At 43.3% G+C, this 19,458-nt stretch overlaps 1 protein-coding gene across 3 annotated transcripts in view; it reads left to right on the top strand.

The window, feature by feature from the left end:
* Positions 1-19,458, top strand: part of CEP162 (centrosomal protein 162) — a 420,302-nt gene that overhangs the window by 261,539 nt on the left and 139,305 nt on the right. For all 3 annotated transcript variants that reach the window (XM_063916918.1, XM_063916917.1, XM_063916916.1), the window contains exons 16-17: positions 11,960-12,097; positions 15,203-15,315. In XM_063916918.1, the coding sequence (XP_063772988.1) occupies positions 11,960-12,097; positions 15,203-15,315 (251 nt within the window). The remainder of the gene's footprint in view (positions 1-11,959; positions 12,098-15,202; positions 15,316-19,458) is intronic.

Raw genomic sequence — 19,458 nt, 5'->3', positions numbered from 1 at the left:
TCAGACGTGGATCCTTGGGCAATGGAAATTGTATCCCAGGGTTACAAGCTGGAATTCGAAGACGTGCCTCCTCGCCGGTTTTTCAAATCGGCTTTACCAGCTTCTTTCCCAGAAAGGGAGATAGTTTTAGCTGCAATTCAAAAACTGTGTCAACAAGTGGTTGTCGAGGTTCCCCTAGTTCAACAGGGGAAGGGGTACTATTCAACCCTATTTGTGGTCCCGAAACCAGATGGCTCGGTCAGACCCCTTCTAAATTTAAAATCCCTGAAGCTGTACTTGAGAAAGTTCAAATTCAAGATTGAATCGCTCCGGCCAGTTATCTCCAGCCTGGAAGGGGGGGAGTTTATGGTGTCACTGGACATAAAGGACGCATACCTTCATGTCCCCATATATCCCCCTCATCAGGCGTGCCTTAGATTCACTGTACAGGACTGTCATTACCAGTTTCAGACGTTGCCGTTTGGGCTTTCCACGGGCCGAGGATTTTCACCAAGGTAAAGGCGGAAATGATGGTGCTCCTGCGCCGGCAGGGAGTCACAATTATCCCGTACTTGAACGATCTCCTGATAAAAGCGAGATCGAGAGATCAGTTGCTGAAAAGCGTGGCGCTCTCCCTGAGAGTGCTGCAGCAACATGGCTGGATTCTGAATCTACCAAAGTCACAGTTGGTTCCAACAACTCGGCTATCTTTCTTAGGCATGATTCTGGACACGAAACAAAAGAGGGTTTTTCTCCCAATGGAAAAAGCCCAGGAACTCCAGAACATGGTCCGAGACCTATTAAAACCGAAAAGAGTGTCGACTTGGTAGGGTTCAAACACTTTTGCTAAATTCTACAAGTTTGATACCTTGGCTGAGGAGGACCTCATGTTTTCTCAATCAGTGCTGCAGAGTCATCCGCACTCTCCCGCCCGGTCTGGAGCTTTGGTATAAACCCCATGGTCCTTACGGAGTCCCCAGCATCCTCTAGGACGTAAGAGAAAATAAGATTTTAAACCTACCGGTAAATCTTTTTCTCCTAGTCCGTAAAGGATGCTGGGCGCCCGTCCCAGTGCGGACGTATTTCTGCAAGGCTTTTATATAGTTATTGCTTACATAAGGGATATGTTACAGTTGAGATCAGTCGTTGGCTGATGCGGTTTTTGTTTATACTGTTGACTGGTTGCGTATATTCCAGGTTATACGGTGTGGATGGTGTGGGCTGGTATGAATCTTGCCCTTAGATTAACAAAAATCCTTTCCTCGTACTGTCCGTCTCCTCTGGGCACAGTTCTCTAACTGAGGTCTGGAGGAGGGGCATAGAGGGAGGAGCCAGTGCTCACCCATCTAAAGTTCTTTATAGTGCCCATGTCTCCTGCGGAGCCCGTCTATTCCCCATGGTCCTTACGGAGTCCCCAGCATCCTCTACGGACTAGGAGAAAAAGATTTACTGGTAGGTTTAAAATCTTATTTTTAGACTCCTGTTTAACCCGTTATCTGGCATGGTTAGATTTGATGTGGCCATAACAGACTGGACTTTCCCTAGCATAGAGACACCCACTGTGCAGCGAAGCTCTCAGTTGGATCCCCCACACACTTCCTAGTTCCCTCCTGCCAGTGCCAGTGTGAGGCAGCCCAGTGGCACATCCTCCTAGTGGCTACAGAGAAGCTGCTGGGGAAATGTAATAGAAGCAGCCCTAACCTCGCTGTGTACATCTGGCTGCTGCAGAGAGGAGCAGCTGCCTGGAAAATGTGAGTTTGCAGTGTTCTGTTCATCGATGGTCCACTAACTCTGCCATTAATGTTTTAACCAATGTTAGAAAATAATAAATATATTTCTCTAGCATCCATAAGGGATATCGGGGACAGATTTAGTATTATGGGGTATAGACGGGTCCAGAGTAGCCAGTGCACTTTAAATTTTCTTCAACTGGGTGTGCTGGCTCCTCCCCTCTATGCCTCCTCCCACAGGCAGTTTAGAAACAAGTGCCCGCAGGAGAGGATGCACACTCTGCAAGCTCCAGAGTTTTTTCTTCAATTACATTTAAACTTTTACTTATTTTGGTATGCTGTTTGAGCAACAGCATACCTGCGCCGTGGGAGTTAGGGGGGGAGATGGTTATCGGGAGATGGTTACTGGCCTCGTGAGGTGCAGAGCCACTTCTCCGCTGCAGGACCACCGTCCTGAGGGGCTGTTTGTTCAGCGGGGCACTGCGCCTTAGCTGCCACAGCTTGCCGCACACCCCTAACAGAGCCTGATGGTGATTGTCGTGGTGAGTACAAACCAGGGGCCCCGCTAGGTGGGCCCCCCGGTTCATTGTGCGGCAGAAGCGTGGGTAAGGCGTACGGATCCCTCCTGGGGGGGACACGCGGGTGCCCCTGTGTGAGACTGGCTGGAGGGGTGTTGTAACAAGCATTTATGTGAGGCTACACAGCCTGTGGAGACATTGCCAGTATAAAACTTATTAGTAGCTCCGGTGCCTTAGCGGGAGGCAGAGCTATATGAGAGCGGGCTCAGTGGCATTTTGGCACCTTCCTCTGCATAAGCAAGCAGCAGCAATCTCATGCAGCTCCTCAAAACGGTCACAGGATCACTGGTACCGGGGGTAGAGCCGCTATTAGTGCAGTTTATATTCCACTGGGAAATTTTCTGTACAGCAGTATCACTGTTATATGTTACTACATAAAACGCTGACCGTCTCACTGATGCTTCCCATCCCCCGCTGTCTACTACAGGTGCACAAAATCGTGCTTTGCCTGCAATCCTATCCAATTCTGATGATGTACAGGTGGATGGGGATCCCATTGGTGGGGATTCCACCTCTACACAGGGTATCGAACCCCTCATATTGGCTATACGGGATGTGTTAAAGCTCCCCCTGGAGGATGCTACTAATCGGCAGTAATTTTTCCTCCCACAAGACAAACTGACAGTCCCCTTTCCTGATTCCAAAGAATTAGATGATTTATTTAAATTAGCTTGGAAAATTCCAGATAAAAATATCGGGTATCCAAAAGGTTTTTAAATACCTTCCCATTTGCCCCTGAAGGCAGGAAATTCTGGGAATAATCTCCAGCAGTAGATGTCTCTCGCCTTTCTTAAAAGGCGGTGCTCCCTGCGCTGTGCTCTTTTTCGGTAAAGGACCCGGGGGATGGATTTTAGAGTGGTCTCTATTTTCCTATCTACACTGCTGCAGGTGTAGCTCAGAGGCCGGTCATTGCTGGTTGCTGGATGACACATGCCATTCATGCATGGGCTACTCAGATTCAAGAGGGTCTTTCAGGTGATATGACATTGGTTACTACTGTAAGTTTCCTAAAACACATTCAGGACACGGCAAGAGTCCTCTGTGACTCCCTTAAAGAGATTGGCAATATAAATGCTAGAACCACTGCTATGGCCGTGTCTGCACGCAGAGCCATATGGTTGCGTCAGTGGATTGCAGGCGCTGACTCCAAATGTAATGTGGAATCTCTTCCCTTCACAGGTGAATGGCTCTTCAGAGGTGAATTGGACGCATGGATCTCCAAAGGTATTGCTGGGAAATCCACGTTTCTCCCTTCAGGGGCTCCGCCTGCTAGGCGTACTTACCCGGGACCATCTACTCAGTCCATTCAGTCCTCCAGATTTCGATCTAGCGCCCAAGGCTGACTCCAATGCAGCTAGAGGCTCCAGAGGTAAGCCTAAGAAACCCGCCATTGCTGGCTCTCAGGAACAGAGCACCAGTTCAGCTTCCACAAAGACTTTGGCATGACGGTGCCCACCCACCCCGAGGGGATCTCGTGGTGGGAGCTCTGTTACGTCACTACAGCCACATCTGGGACGGTTCCTGCCAAGATGCCTGGGTAAGGGACCTTATCTCTTAGGGTTGCAAGCTGGAGTTCGACGGTGCTCCTCCCCAATGATTTTTCAAATCATGTTTGCCAGTTTTGGAAAATATTTGTGTTACGCTACTACTGGCCATCGACTACCTGGTCCAGTCCCGGGTCATTATTCCAGTACCCCTGCTACAGCAAGGACAAGGTTACTACTCCAGTCTGTTCATAGTGCCAAAACCAGATGGGTCTGTGAAACCCATTTTGAATCTGAAGTCCTTGAATCCTTTACCTGAAGGTTTTCAAATTCAAGATGGAATCTTTGAGAGCAGTGATCACGTGCCTGGAACAACAGGAATTCCTCGTGTCCCTGGATATCGAGGATGCCTACCTACATATCCCAGTTTGGCCTCCTCATCAGGCCAATCTGCGGTTCTCCTTACTGAACGATCACTACCAGTTTCAGGCGTTGATCTTCGGCCTGTCTACAGTTCCAAGGTTGTTCACGAACGTTATGGCGGAAATGATGTTCCAGCTCAGAGTCCAAGGGGTCAACATTGTCCCTTACCTGGACGATCTCCTGATAAAAACAAGTTCCAGGGAGCTTCTACTGCTCCATATAGATCGCACTATCCAACTTCTGTCTCACCACAGGTGGATCCTCAATCTACAGAAGTCTCGACTGAATCCATCTCAAAAGCTCCTGTTTCTGGCTATGATACTGGATACGGTAGCTCAGAGAGTGTTCCTCCCAGAGGACAAGGTGAGAACACTTCAAGAGATGGTTCGCATGTTTCTTCGACCTGCTCGAGTTTCCATTCATCTTTGCATAAAATTGTTGGGAAAAATGGTGGCCTCGTACGAGGCGATAGAGCTCGGAAGGTTCCATGCCAGACCCTACCAATTGGACATCCTAAACAAGTGGTCCGGTTCACATCTTCAGAGGCACTGGATGATTCAGCTGTCACCCGAGGCCAGGATTTCACTCCTGTGGTGGTTAGTCTTCCAACCTGCTGGGAGGTCGACGTTTCGGGATTCAGGATTGGATCCTTCTCACAACAGATGCGAGCCTGAGAGTATGGGGAGCTGTCACCCAGCGGGCGCAGTTCCAGGACAGGTGGTATGCCCAAGAGGCCCTACTTCCGATCAACATTCTGGAACTTCGGCTATCTACAATGCTATCCACCTGCAGAGTTTCAGCTGGCATGTTTCCTACGTTTCATACAGGCTGGTGTGGACAAGGGCTTACGTTTGGGCTCTGTTAAGGTCCAGATGTCTGCTCTCTCAATTTTCTTTCAGAAGAAATTGGCCGTGTTGCAGAAGTTCAGACCTCCTTACAAGGTGTACTCCACATACAACCTCCCTTTGTGCCATCTACGGCACCCTGGGCTTTGGATGTAGTGTTGAATTTTCTACAGTCCTCCTGGTTTGACGGTAGAAGACAAGTACCTCACATGGAAGACAGGGATGTTATTGGCCCTGGCTTTTGCTAGACGTGTTTCAGAATTGGGGGCCTTATCGTGTAAAAGTCCCTACTTGGTCTTTTACGAGGACAGAGCGGAGCTCCGGACTAGACAGCAGTTTCTTCCGAAGGTTGTCTCCGTATTCCACCTGAATCAACCTATTGTGGTTCCGTCCTGTTCTGATGCTTCGGCTCCTCCGGAGTCTTTGGATGTTGTGGGTGCTTTCAAGATCTATGTCAGGCACACAGCTCTGGTCAGAAAGACTGATTCCTGATTCGTACTCTATGATGCGCAGAAAAAGGGTTGCCCTGCTTCAAAGCAGTCCATTGCTCATTGAATTAGGCTTACTGTCCAACAGGCCTATGTGTTGGTAGCCTTACCTGTTCCTCAGTCTCTGAAGGCCCATTCTACAAGGTCAGTGGGCTCTTCCTGGCCAGCTGGCCGTGGAGTCTCGGCCTTGCAACTATGCTGAGCGGCTACCTGGTCGGGGAAGAACACTTTTTTGTGAAATTCTACAAATTTGATACCCTGACCAAATAGGATTTTAAATACCTACCGGTAAATCCTTTTCTCGTAGTCCATAAGGGATATCGGGCGCCCACCTCTGTGCGGTGACTTTCTGCAGGTTATCTGTCATGTGTTACAGTTCAGCTGTTGCTGTTTTCTGTTGCCAGCCAGGTTATGTTATGGTGTGCTGGTGTGTAAATCTCACCACACTTGTTGTTTTGTTCCTTCTCTCAAGTATGTCCTTTCTCCTTTTGGGCAGTTTTACCTATAACTGGCTGTAGGAGGGTGCATAGAGGGGAGGAGCCAGCACCCCCCGTTGAAGAAATTTAAAGTGCACTGGCTCCTTTGGACCTGTCTATACCCCCATCGTACTAAATCGGTCCCCAATATCCCTTATGGACTACGAGAAAAGGATTTCCCGGTAGGTATTTAAAATCCTATTATTTTTTTTACAATTTTAATTTTATTTTTATTTTTTCATTTTTGCGGAATATTTAAAATTCTCTTACATCCCGATATGTTGAGAAGATGAAAGTTAAAATAGGTATTCTGCAGGTGGGAAATAGGAAAACTACGTAATTAGAATTTTAATAAACTTCCCCATAGGGTATAAAATGGGGTTGATATAACGTCATTACCGATGCGTGGCTTGCGTCGCGTGAACGATAAAGCCCAAATGGACAATCTATACAAATTTTGGATTGCACCTCCAGTGTGTAGAATTTAAAAACTCCAATATTGCTCCTGTCACTTTGTCCTGTATCTCCTACGGGTGCTCCTCGGGTAACGCCAAGAACCATGGATTAATATTTTATTTACATTAAGATGTCTCAAATTTACATCTATAGATTTACCAAATTTTTGACACTCCTATTTACAACCGTGAAAATCTGAAACTCCCTTCCGAAGAACGAGTAGAACAGCTAGTTCAATCTTAAAACACCCCAACTATTTGAGTGGTTTTAGTAAAAATGTTTAGCCAGTTAAGTGATTAAGCTGTGCTTTTCTCAAGCGTGCTGGATGCTAACCACAGCTTCCTGTGCGTTGTTGTATGCTTCAAGTTCCAGTCAGTACTGCTAAACACCATTCACAGTTCACCATTGAGCAGTTTTCTCCTCAAGTGCTAACCAGTTCAGTTTAGCACAGATTTACAGACTTCTAAGTGCTAATACCATTCTGTCTCCTGTGGGAACCTGTGTATCAACAAGCTTTAGTCAGCCCAGTCAGAGCTATTCACAATCATCTGTATTGTCTTAATTGCACCAACACCTAATCTGTCCTGCTAGGCTCATCACAGACTTCAGTTATTCCAGAGACACTCTGTGCTAATCTGTCTTTCCATTGCACTACTACTATTCTCCAGTTTGTTCCTGTGGTACTTTGTTCTTTGCTTACTCACCAAGTACTTCAGTTTGCAGCTATTAACAGACTTCCAGGGTGCACTATTCTCGTGAGCACTGTTCAGAGACTCCTGCCTTCATTCTGCTATTACTTCATTCTGCCAACTACACTATCTGCTACTGAAGCAACCTATTGTTCCACTTTCCATTGGATACTGCTTATTTAAGGGCACTCTCTGCAGTTCCCTGAGTTGATAATGATCGCCAGCTTTGCTGGTAATCAGAGACTCTTTGTGCCCTATTTGAGATCTGTATCCACTGACATTAGGGCCCTACCCTTCCGACTGTCCACAGTGCTGAGTGTTTTCGCCAAGATAATGGCAGTTATGGCTGCCCTTCTCGTCTTGAAAGGTGACTGTGCTACCTTATATGGGTGATCTACGAATAAAGATAAGTGCACCAGCTTTGTTGCAGGCTCTGGAGAACTTGAAGTGAGATCACTGTTGACTCACAATAAAGTGTCAATTCTCCTTTGTTCAGATGTGACCTCATACATCTAGCCTCAATATGCCATGCAGCGTTGGATGCACGACGCAACTGAACTTCCAGGTCCTGTGCAGCTCTGCAAGCATTGGGTATCTTCTTTTTTTACAAAAATGTGTCTAAGTAGCAATGCAATTGGTGCACCAGGAAACTGTGCTGATTTATTTGATATGCAACACTAGTGTATTATTTGTGACCGAGTCTGTATATGACACTTAACTGAACTTGCATTGGGAAAAACTCTGCTGCTGCTACATTGTAGAACTTCGTATACAGATTCAAAGACTCAGTCGCATACAGATATACAAATGTGGCATAATCAGCAGAGTCTCCTGGTGCATCCTAGTCGCATTGTGACTAAGATGTATGTCCGGCAAAAATGTTTCCTGATTATAGCAGAGTCTAACTGGACCTGCCATTGCCGAGACGGACTGTTTGGCTTGACTGCAGCACTGATGTATGATGGCACATCTATATAAAGCTCTTGGGGAAGATGGTGTCCATGTTCTAGGTTGTGAAATTGACATTGTTTCATTGGTGGATACTGCTTTAAAATTAAGCAAGCCTCTTTAGAGCTGCCTCTTTCTCCACTGTAGGCACAGATTTATAGTCTCAACAGAGATCAGCCATTCTCCATCTGGGACTGGATGATAGTGACCACAGATCCCAGCCTTCTGGTCTGAGGGCTGTCGATCTGTGGCCCCAGTGTTGGGGTGTTTGGACTCCAGAGGAGTTAAAGCTTCCCAGTGTGCCGGTGCTTAGAGCAATTTTCAATGCACTAATCTCTGGATACCAGTTCTTGCAATGCAGAGCATAAGGGAGCAGTGCGACACTGCCATGGTTATGGCTTGCATAAATCAAGTGAGCACTCAAAATGCCCTACACTTTAGAGAGTTCAGCAAGATCATGAGCTGGATTGTAAGAATTACAGCAATGTATATTTTTGGTATTGAAACCTGGAAAACAGACTTCTCCAGCAGGCAAACTCTTTACATGGGGTAATGGTTCCTTCATCTGGTGGTTATTCACCAGTTTGTTCAGCAATGAGGAAATCAAATGTCTACATGGTGACATTTTGACTGATCCCTAAGGTACAGTACTGTAGCTCTTCTGCCACAGGTTGAAGGCAATTCTGGTGGATACCCTGTTTGTTCTTTGGAACATCTATCTGATTCATCGGTTCACTATAGCATCGACGATCCCCTGTGTTACTTAGCAATGTAAAAAAAAAATGAGTTCTGGTAGCACTGCATTGGCCCAGGTGGTTTTGGTTCATTGACATTCTCAGCATGGCATAGTGCCAAGTGTGGCACCTGCCTGTAACCAGTGGGGTTAAGCTTAAAGTTCATGTAAACATTGTCCCACATTGGTAGTAAGTATAAGGCTCCATGTTTTGTGTTATTGGATATAAAGAGAACATTTTGCCTGTCTACCAGTGATGTGCTGTGAGGTGAGGCAGAGCCTTTTCTGTCATACTAGCGTTTGTGCCAGAGTTTTGACTGTATAAAGTATATGAAAAATGCAAAGAATATGTTTAAAAGATCTTCTTTGCATTATTCTAATCATTTTTATAGCCAAAACTCTGCAGTGCCTCACCTGCCTATCTTTACGCAAATCTCTGATTAAAACTCACCAAATTTTCAGGAGTTTACACTGCTGCACCTGTGTATAATGCCTAGATGTACCCTTTGGCTCATATATTGCTTGTAAATCTAGTGCCAGCCAGTGTCTCCTGAGCCATTTAGCTCACTGCACATCCCTGCTGTTTACATGGGTTCTGTTCAGAGTGACATGCGCAGATGTGTTGTCATTGGGCCTAATTCATAACATAGTTGGCCTTAAGAACACACATAAATGGGTGTAATGTGTTATTATTTAAACATAATCACAAATGGAGCAATACTTCCCCCTACTTCTAATAAGGTACAGGATTAACGTATAGATGCTGTATAGTTTGTATACATTTCTAGGGAGACATCACCTCTAATATCAAGGGGATAAAAGGTTGTTATGTGTGACACATCTTGGGCCTCTGACTGGTGCTGATATGGATGGATGTGTTTATTGTCCACATACTACAATCTGGGTATCTGATTGATTTAGACAGAAATGGACCCCCCCAGGGATCATTAAAATCTAAACATTAGTTAAATATACCATTATAGTATGTCTGCTTATGTAGGTACAACATCAAATATCCGGCACCTGATTGTCCAGCACCTCTTTTAATCCAGACACATCAAGTGTCGTAGGAAGTTAGGCTGCGGGAGGGCATAGTTTAGGCTGCAGATGGTTTTGGTGCTGTATGAGGGCTGCAGGGCAGATTTAGGCTATGGCGGGAAAGTCAGGATTATCAGTGTTGTATCTCTGTGTGCGTATCTATCTATATATCTACAGTATTTGTTATACATTGGTCTGTACTTGTTAAAGTGCCATATATGCAATCCTAAGAGTGCGCTCAAACAAATAGTGACAGCAGCCAGGTAAATTCAATATTCTATAAAAAGATTTCCTCTCGCCTACACCAAATCACATGCAAATAAAAGATTGAATAGAACTTAACCAGTTCTACTGCATACGATGGTCGTGCAGGAGTTGTCATCTTAATTGCACTCTCCTTTCTTAATTGTTATGAAACTCCAGCACTATTGTTGTGAGACCCCTAAAGCCCTTAAGAGGGTCTTCTGCCAGTAGCACCCCCCGCTGTTCCCTTAGGGGGCCACCTGGACTGACTACCTCCAGCAGTAGGGGTTCACACAATAGGCTGGAGACCTCAGGACAATGGACTGGAGAATAACTAAGTATAGGAAAACGGAGGTTGATGTCAGAGCTGGGTGTCGAAAGCTCAGCCAAGGCAGATGAGGCACTGAGCAGTTGGTATATTCTGCAGGCTGAGCATAGGTACACTGGGTAGGCAGACGAAGGGTTAACACATGCCTGGAGGTGGGAGAAGACGGATGTCCAGGAAATCTGGCAGAGTATCCACAGGACCAGCAAGGCTTGCAGAGAGGACCAGCAGCTTATACATAAAGCACAAACTATAACTGGCACTGGAGACTTGGGCTCAGTGCCTTATAACAGTTTAAGGCACCAAGCAGAAGTGCTGGACTGGGAGTGTCTGAGGTGCTAGCAGAGCAGCGCCCTAGTTGCCTAGCGATGAACGGGGACCGGCGGCCCTTGTGGCCTGATGGGAAAATGTCCCGGTTGCCAGGCAACAACCAGGATTTGTGTCTTAAACAAGCCACTCGGAGCACTCTCCTTTTGAACCACTGAATTCAGTGGAGTTGACAATCCTTACTGGAAATGTCTTCCTGTTGGCCATCTCCTCGGTTGGGAACATTTTGGAGCTTGTCGGTCTGTTTTTCTCATGCAGACTAGGCTATTCTTGGAACAAAACTTTAAGAGCCGAAAGTGGCCTTTTAGGTTCTGTTTCAAACTGGTAAATCTCCAGAGCTTTGTGAATCTATGTCCTCTTAGTTCTGTATGTCAACAAAAAAGGCTATATGGCTTTTAAATACACAATTGCCAGGCTTCTATTTGGGCATGACTGCCTATTCCTGAATATATTAGGGAGTATTCCACCAGATCAGTGGGGTCTATCTTGGAATGGGACCACTGCTGAATAGTTGTGCTGGGTGGCCATGCGGTCTTCATTGCACAGCCTTACCAAGTGTAAACGTTTAATACATAAAATTTATTGCATCTAGAAATGAAAACTTTGGACTTTAAGTGCTGCACAACTTCTGAGCATACTCTCCCTTTGAAATTGCATTGGTACGTCACCATCGTACTACTCCAGTCTCCCCAAATGGATGATTTTCAGAAAATAGGATGTTGTACTGTACTTTACATTAAATCCTGCTCTTGAAGTCCATTGGAGACCGTAAATACCCTAACTTTATGCTCCTTTCTTTATTTGTGTGTTCTTAAGAACTTAATAACCTGTTTTCCTAGTTAGGATTGTTGTTCTAGTTAAAGAACATTGTTTTTCTCCCATCCATTTCTGTATTCTTGGTCTGTCCTTTGGGGCTTTGTTATACAAAACTTAAGCTATAAAAGACAGTTGAGGCTCCAAGTAAGCCACTGCAATATGGAGGCATGGGTTTACGTTTTTGCTGGTTTTAAGGTGCTTGGGCACCTGAACCACTCAATATACCATGGTAGTGCTCCAGTATCACCCATTAGATTACACGAAAAGGATTTAATGGGAGTACATAAATTCCATTTATTTTTGTATTTTGCTGTAAAATCTAATTTTAGAAAAGATATAATTTTATTTGCACTATGATTTAGTCTCCATATTTGTATTTAGTTAAATGCAGACAAAGAAACAATCAAGAAAAAGTCTCATCTTTTTGGAGATCAGAGTAGTCCTGTAACAGAAGAGAAAATACTGCTTATAAGGCAAGAAATAGAAGAACAAGAGACTCTTCTACGAGGATATCAGCAGGTATGTTTTAAGACACAAAGGGGCAGATGTATTAAGCCTGGAAAAGAGATAAAGCAGTGATAGGTGCAAGGTGATACCGCACCAGCCAATCAGCTCCAATATGTAAATTGGCAGTTAGGAGCTGACTGACTGGTGTGTTATCACCTTGCACTTATCACTGCTTTATCACTTCTCCAGGCTCAATATATAGTTTTAATTAAACTAGTTTTAATTTTGTATCTTTTTAGATGAAAATGTTTTAAATAAAGAGAAACAAAGTCAAATACTAAATTATGGCTTTCCATCCAAAATGATAAATGTAATTTATGTAATGGCTATAGACCATTACATTTCCTCCAGTTACCAAGTCCCAGACATGTTAATCTTTAAATTTAACCTACAGTTTATAAAGTTTGGCAAATTTGGGGGGCAAACCTAGAGCCTGTGGCTGTTTCTAGTGTTTGGGAGTAAAATGTTGTAAAAAATCAGATACTTTGCATAAACTAGACTCTAGAAAAAAAGACAGGTTGCCTATTTCTGAGCTCTTTGTCCGAGAGTAGAATGATTCATGTTGCATTGAAAACACCCTCATCGGGAATCAGAAAAAATATAAAGCCTGAACACATAGAGGCTAATTCTGTGTTGCACACATCTGAGGCCGCTATTCCATTTGACCCTGGTTTTCTGCTTACTACATTATGGTAATCCAGGAATCTGCACTATAGATTCATGCGGCAGCATGAGGAATCATGTCCAACCCACAGCCATCATCATTATTATCGACACCTGCCCCATGCTGGCTGCAAAAGAGCCGCCTGAAACAGACATCCCATCTCGTCCGCACACCACAAACAAGCACAGGTGTCAGCCTATACACCCATGGCACTCCCTTGGCACATTCACTATGTGGAACAGTTATATTCAGTTACCACCCAGAAATGCCCATTTAATGAATAGTGTGGTTCGTTGACTGGTGGATCAGTCTATACACACTAACAATCTCTGTCCATGTGCAAACAATAGATCTGGAACATCCGCAGAAGTCAGCATCTTTCTTTGGCGCGTGTGTATAGTATGCAGATATCTGTGAGATCTGTGCACATTACGACTTGCATGTGACTGAGAATCAGTCCCATAATGTGTGCAGTTTATGTATGTACTGTCACAATCAAATGAAGAGCATGCTTATTGTCCCACGTGTGGCTTCTCAGATCAGCAAGGTTACTCTAAAACAGTGTTTTTCAAACTTGGTCCTCGGGACCACAAATAGTTCAGATCACCTAGCTGGACTGAGGTGTAGCACCAACTGTTACAGTTTAAATATCCATAGGTGACCTGGGAAACATGAATTGTTTTCCAGGTCACCTTGTTTGGGGTCCTGAGGACTGAGTTTAAGAACCACCGCTCTAAAGGAAGTGATCAGTAAATATTAACGACCGATTAGAAATGAGGGAACCTATTCCAGAAATTATGGGATAACCCACTTGGTGGACAGTATAGTGCCTTGTGAATTTTGATGAGATGACAGAATATCAGTATGCAGGGTACTTACTGAAAGCAAGTGATATTCATCCCTGGATATCACCCCCCTTATCCAAGCTTAAATTTCAGTCTCTCAATAAGAACATTTTGATAAAATGGATAAATGCTCTGTTCACCTGGCTTTCTTCTTCTTTCATGTCATCTTCTTGGTCGAACACCATTCATCTCACCTTGTTTGCTGGTATAATAATAAACCAACATTTTTGTATATCCTTTAGAGAAGTCCCTTTTTAGCTTATTAGAAAGTATTGCAATTCAATCTTGAATTGTGGGTTATTTGTGGTGTGCTTCATTTGTGCCACTGGTATTGGTTGCGTAGTTAATCTGGGGTGTGGATCATTGGGAGACCCTAAAAAGGTTGACAGTGTCTAGGTTGACCCTAAAAGGTTGCCATGCACTAGGTCGACATGAGTAAACTTTTTTTTTGGTGTTGTTTACTCCGTAAAATGAACGGGTGCACCGTGTACCCTTGCATGGGTCGTTTCGCTCACCTTGCTTTGGGCAAGGTGCCTCGCTGTGCTTGGCACGGGTTTACTATTCCCAATCATAGTCCACGTGGATGATTAAGTATGAAAAAAGTTGAAAATGTAAAAAAAAATATGTCAAAATCTCATGTCTGCCTTTTCCTATGTCAACCTTATGCCTGTTGACCAATAGTGGTCAACATATTGACTGTCGACCTATCATCCGGATCCCGGTTATCTGCAATACTAAGTATATGTACTGTATTATTCCCTATATATTTTCAAGTATTGGAAGGAAAGTAAGATCTTACAAGTCTAATATATTGTTTGTGTAAAATCAGGGAATATATTGAGTTTGTTGCATGTGTTTTATAGATTTGTCTGTGTATTTTTTTTTATTGGTTAATGCGAATTTTTAGATTTCATATGATCATTTTACTGTATATCTGGTCCCAATTTTTATAATTGTAAATCACTGGATTGTTTTGTAGTTCGTATAGGTTCATAGTTGATATATTCACTCAAAAGTGCTGTCCTCTAAGGGCATAGGGTTCTGTTTACTTAGCCTTGGAGAGAGAGAAAGTACCAGCCAATCGGCTCCTATTTGCCATGTTACAGACTGTGTTTGAAAAATAACCGGTTCTGGTTGGTTGGTACTTTATCTCTCCCGAACGATTAATTAATAGACCCCATTGCCCCAAAGTGTTCTTATACGTAGTATGAGAAAGTGTGTGGTGGTGGGTAGATCCAAATAACATGAAATGCAAGGTAGACAATATGGCGTATACAAATTGTAACTGTTTTCAAGCGCTATAAAGTAATGGAGCCCTGCTTCATCCTCCTCCTCTCCCATGTATCTGATAAAAAGATTTTATAGTAAGTAAAAAAAAAAAATATATATATATATATATATAAGATTTTGCCTTAATCTAGACTAGGGGTAGGCAACCTGCACCACTTCAGCTGCTGTGGCTCCACCCATACCAGAATTACCACGATTTTGCTGTTAGATCGTATTAAAACTGTGGCAGAACATGCTGGGATGTTTAGTTGTACAACTGTGGCAGTGCTACAGGTTGCTTGTATATCTTTCAAATAGCCTTTGTTATGCATGTTCCAGGAAAATGAAAGACTGTATCAACAAGTCAAAGTACTCCAATTTGAAAACAAGCAAAATGAAGAGCAGATGTTCAAAGAAAATCAAGCACTGAAAACAGACCTCATTTTCTTAAGGTATGTTGACCAATAATCCAGTGACGAGCGCAGCTTTCTGAAATTAGTATTGTAAGTACTGTGCCATTACAATAATGGTCTTTGGCCTAAGTACACTGTTATTTCACAAAGAATGAAAATCAAATGCCAGTGTGCTTTAGTTTTTCTTTTGTTTATTTTTTGAAGCCATTAGATGGTAGTTTTTCTTTTGTTTATTTTTTGAAGCCATTAGATGGTAATAACCGAAACAGATAGACATAATACATTCATTCTTAAATGTTAATAGATTTTTTTGTGCTCTTGTTCTACAAACTGATAGTAATGTAACTATCAGACTTGTTAGAGCAGTGATAGTTTGTTTTACTCACATTTTTCCTGATCCTTCAGAGGGGAGAAACGCATATAGTGTGGCCATACAGTGAAATATCTCAGTGTATGGCCACAACATTTGATGGGATTCATGCTGTCAGGTAAAATTTCTGGTGGTCTGACAGACATTTTATCTCACAGTGTATGCCCAGCATTAGCAATTGTATACTTGGTTACTGTATGGCCAGCTAGCAGCCTACAGCACGTCAAAATGATGGAAAAACTTAATAGTAATGTCACCTCCATCAGATGTGTGCGCCCATAAAGGAGCAACACTTGAATTGCTCCGTCAGGCGCCATCTAGTGACTGCTGGCACACAAAACACAAACAGAATTCCCTCCATAGAGGTGAGGAGCAGTGTCAGCCTTTTATTGTATAGGATATACTGCTCAATTCTCTATCTGAACCCCCTCTGGCACACACTCTTCATTTGATTCCACAAATGAAGATGAAGTGTCAACACTCTTCTCATCCTTCTACTCTCCTGTGCTCATACCAACCTTAACTAACCTCATTAATCTCTCTCTCTCTCTCTCTCTCTCTTGGTATCTTTCCTTCACTATTCAGGCATGCACTGATAACTCTTATTCTGAAAAAAACTAAATTCTGACCCTAAGTCTCTCTCAAACTGCCGTCACATCTCTAAGCTCACAAGCCTCTCCAAGCTACTTGAGAGACTTGCCTACACTCGCCTCACACACTTTCTTAATTCGCACAATTTATTTGACCTACTTCAGTCAGGCTTTCGTTCCCAACACTCCACAGAGACAGCACTGACTAAAGTAGTGAATTATCTAGTCACTGCGATGTCTAAAGGCCATTACTCACTTCTTATTCTTCTAGATCTCTCTGCTGCTTTTGATACGGTTGACCATTCTCTTCTCATACAAGCACTACAATCCCTAGATCTTCGAGACAGTCCTCGATTGGTTCCTAGCCTGCCTTTCTAATCGCGCTTTCAGTGTTCGCTTCTCTCAATCCACCTCCTCTTCGCTACCTCTTTCATTTGGAGTACCACAAGGCTCGGCCTTTGGTCCTCTGCTTTTCTCAATCTATACCGCATCTCTTGGGAAACTAATCAGCTCTTTTGGATTTCAGTATCATCTGTATGCAGATGATACTCAAATCTATCTCTCCTCCCCAGATTTGTCACCATCTATAATGGTCCGTGTCACTGAATGCCTTTCTGCTGTTTCATCTTGGATGTCATCTCGCCACCTCAAACTTAATATTTCCAAAACAGAGTTAATTATATTTCCACCGGCCAGTAGTAGTTACCAACCTGATATCTCTATCACTGTTGAGAATTCAACAATCAATCCTACCCCGCAAGCTCGCTGCCTAGGTGTCATACTTGACTCTGATCTGTCCTTTGCTCCCCACATTCAATCTGTCTCAAAATCATGTTACATGCATATAAAAAACATATCCAAAATACGACCATACCTTACACAAGACACTGCAAAAGCTCTAATCCATGCTCTCATTATCTCCCGCATTGATTTATTGCAATAGTCCTTCTTACTGGTCTTACCAAAAAGACTCTCTCCTCTACAATCCATTCTGAATGCAGCTACAAGGCTAATCTTCCTTGCTAGACGTTCATCGGCTGCAGATTCACTCTGTCATTTCCTCCATTGGTTACCTGTTTTCTGCCATATTCAGTATAAAATGCTTTTACTTACACACAAGGCAATTAAACAAAATACACCAATGTATATCTCTTTGCTTATCTCAAAATATCTCCCAACCCGATTTCTCTGCTCTTCACAAAATCTTTGTCTCTCACCCACACTCATTACTTGCTCCCTTGCACTATTGCAGGATTTTCTTCTGGCTGTACCCACTCTGTGGAATGCCCCTACACGCACAATAAGACTCTCCCCAAGTCTCTAAACCTTCAAGGTGATAATGTCGGTATTATCTTAGACCGCAAAGCTATACCCCTTTGTACACTATTACCGTTGAGCCGCTATGGCTGCTAGACCACGTGCTACGCACTTTGTACGCTATTTGCGTACAGAGTCCTGTATGTGGTACGCACTTGGCGTACACACGCTGCGCTGAGTGTACGGAGTACACACAGTGGGCGCACACACAGTTGATAACCTTTAAACCTTGTTAATGATACAATGTAATGATATGCTTATACTTTAAACCTTTGGCAGCAATGTACTGTAACGATGTTAATACCTTTAAACCTTAAGTAGCGCTGGCGATACAAAGTATCCGCAGTGCATACACCTTACCAATGCTTATACACTTCATACAGAAAAATCTCCTATAAAGGCCCAGGCAGGAATGTGAAAACACAACACCGTTTGTAGTTTAAACCACAGGGTTCTAAGGCCTCCGTGGATTGATTCCAAAAGGTAAAACAATACAAGTTATACACTACAGACTAACAAGTAAATCTAAACAGAATAATGGCTACAGAGAATGTACGTACGTGAGAATATTTGCAAGCGCAACCCGAACTCGGTCCTCCGCTCGTCATGCAGATAGCGTTTAGAGTCATCTGACCGGCCAGGCAACAATGGTCCTTATATACACAACATGCATACACAATACAATGGTCACTGTAATCTCATTGTTCATTGGACACAGAGATATGTCTCCACATTACAGCAATGGTCATAGGTGGATTTGAAAAGGTGGGCGATGTCATTCTCAACTGCTCTTGTGGGTGGTATCCTTTGGATTCCCACCGCATATGTAATTTACAGTAAATACAGTTAATGTTCATAATCTACTTTTGCACATAACTATACGCAGGAGCAAGCGATCTTTCTCTAACTAACACCGGAATGTTACCCTCAAAATACCCTACAGCTGGATACTAGATATCACCTTCCAACCTTTATCTGACCCTTCCTATCATGCGAAGGCGAATCTCTCTGTCCAGGAACTGTTTAAACTAATAATACTCGTTGTCATAGTCTAGGGGAACTGTATCTACAAAATGCACTATTTGGGTTAGATATGCTATGTTCTAATAACACGCTACACGCTCTCAAACTCCGCCGTAAATACCCATATCATGCGCACGATCGCCGGAGCGATCTTACGCAACTTGCGGACATGTGCACGTACGACGGACTGAGTGCACGAGCAGCGGGCATGTGCATGGGGTTAGTACAAGACATATGCATTATGATATTTTTCGACTTTGACAAAGGGTTCCCTGAAAACTCACCTCTTCAGGCTAACTTATCACATTCCAGAACCACTCACTCAACCTATCCTTGTGTATCAATGTCTATTTCCCTATATATTGTAAGCTTGCGAGCAGGACCTTCCTACCTCTATGACTGTTTGTTATTACCCTGTTTTGTTTCATCATTGTGTCCAACTGTAAAGCGCAATGGAACTTGATGTGCTATATAAGAAACTGTAAATAAATAAATAATGTACATACATACATACATACATACATACATACAACAGTGCTAGGGTGCATAATCTCAGGCACACCAGTGTTACTACAGGGCCATATATATATACGGTCATTATAAGAGAGCACGCACCAGGCTTCTTCATGTGTGTGTATATGTGTATATATAGATATGTGTGTGTGTATATATGTATGTAATATATATATATATATATATATATATATAAATACAGGCGGCACTCAGAAGACTTCATCTAGCTCCTTTTATTTATAGGTAAATCATCCTACAATTGTTTCGGGCATCAGCTCGTCGTCAGGGATGCCCGAAACAATTGTAGGATGATTCACTTATAAATAATAGGAGCTAGATGAAGTCTTCTGAGTTCCGCCTGTATTTACA

The sequence above is a fragment of the Pseudophryne corroboree genome, chromosome 4, assembly GCF_028390025.1.
Source record: "Pseudophryne corroboree isolate aPseCor3 chromosome 4, aPseCor3.hap2, whole genome shotgun sequence".
NCBI lineage: Eukaryota > Metazoa > Chordata > Amphibia > Anura > Myobatrachidae > Pseudophryne > Pseudophryne corroboree.
The sequence above is the reverse complement of the archived record's forward strand: the minus strand, read 5'-3'. Positions and strand labels throughout refer to the sequence as shown.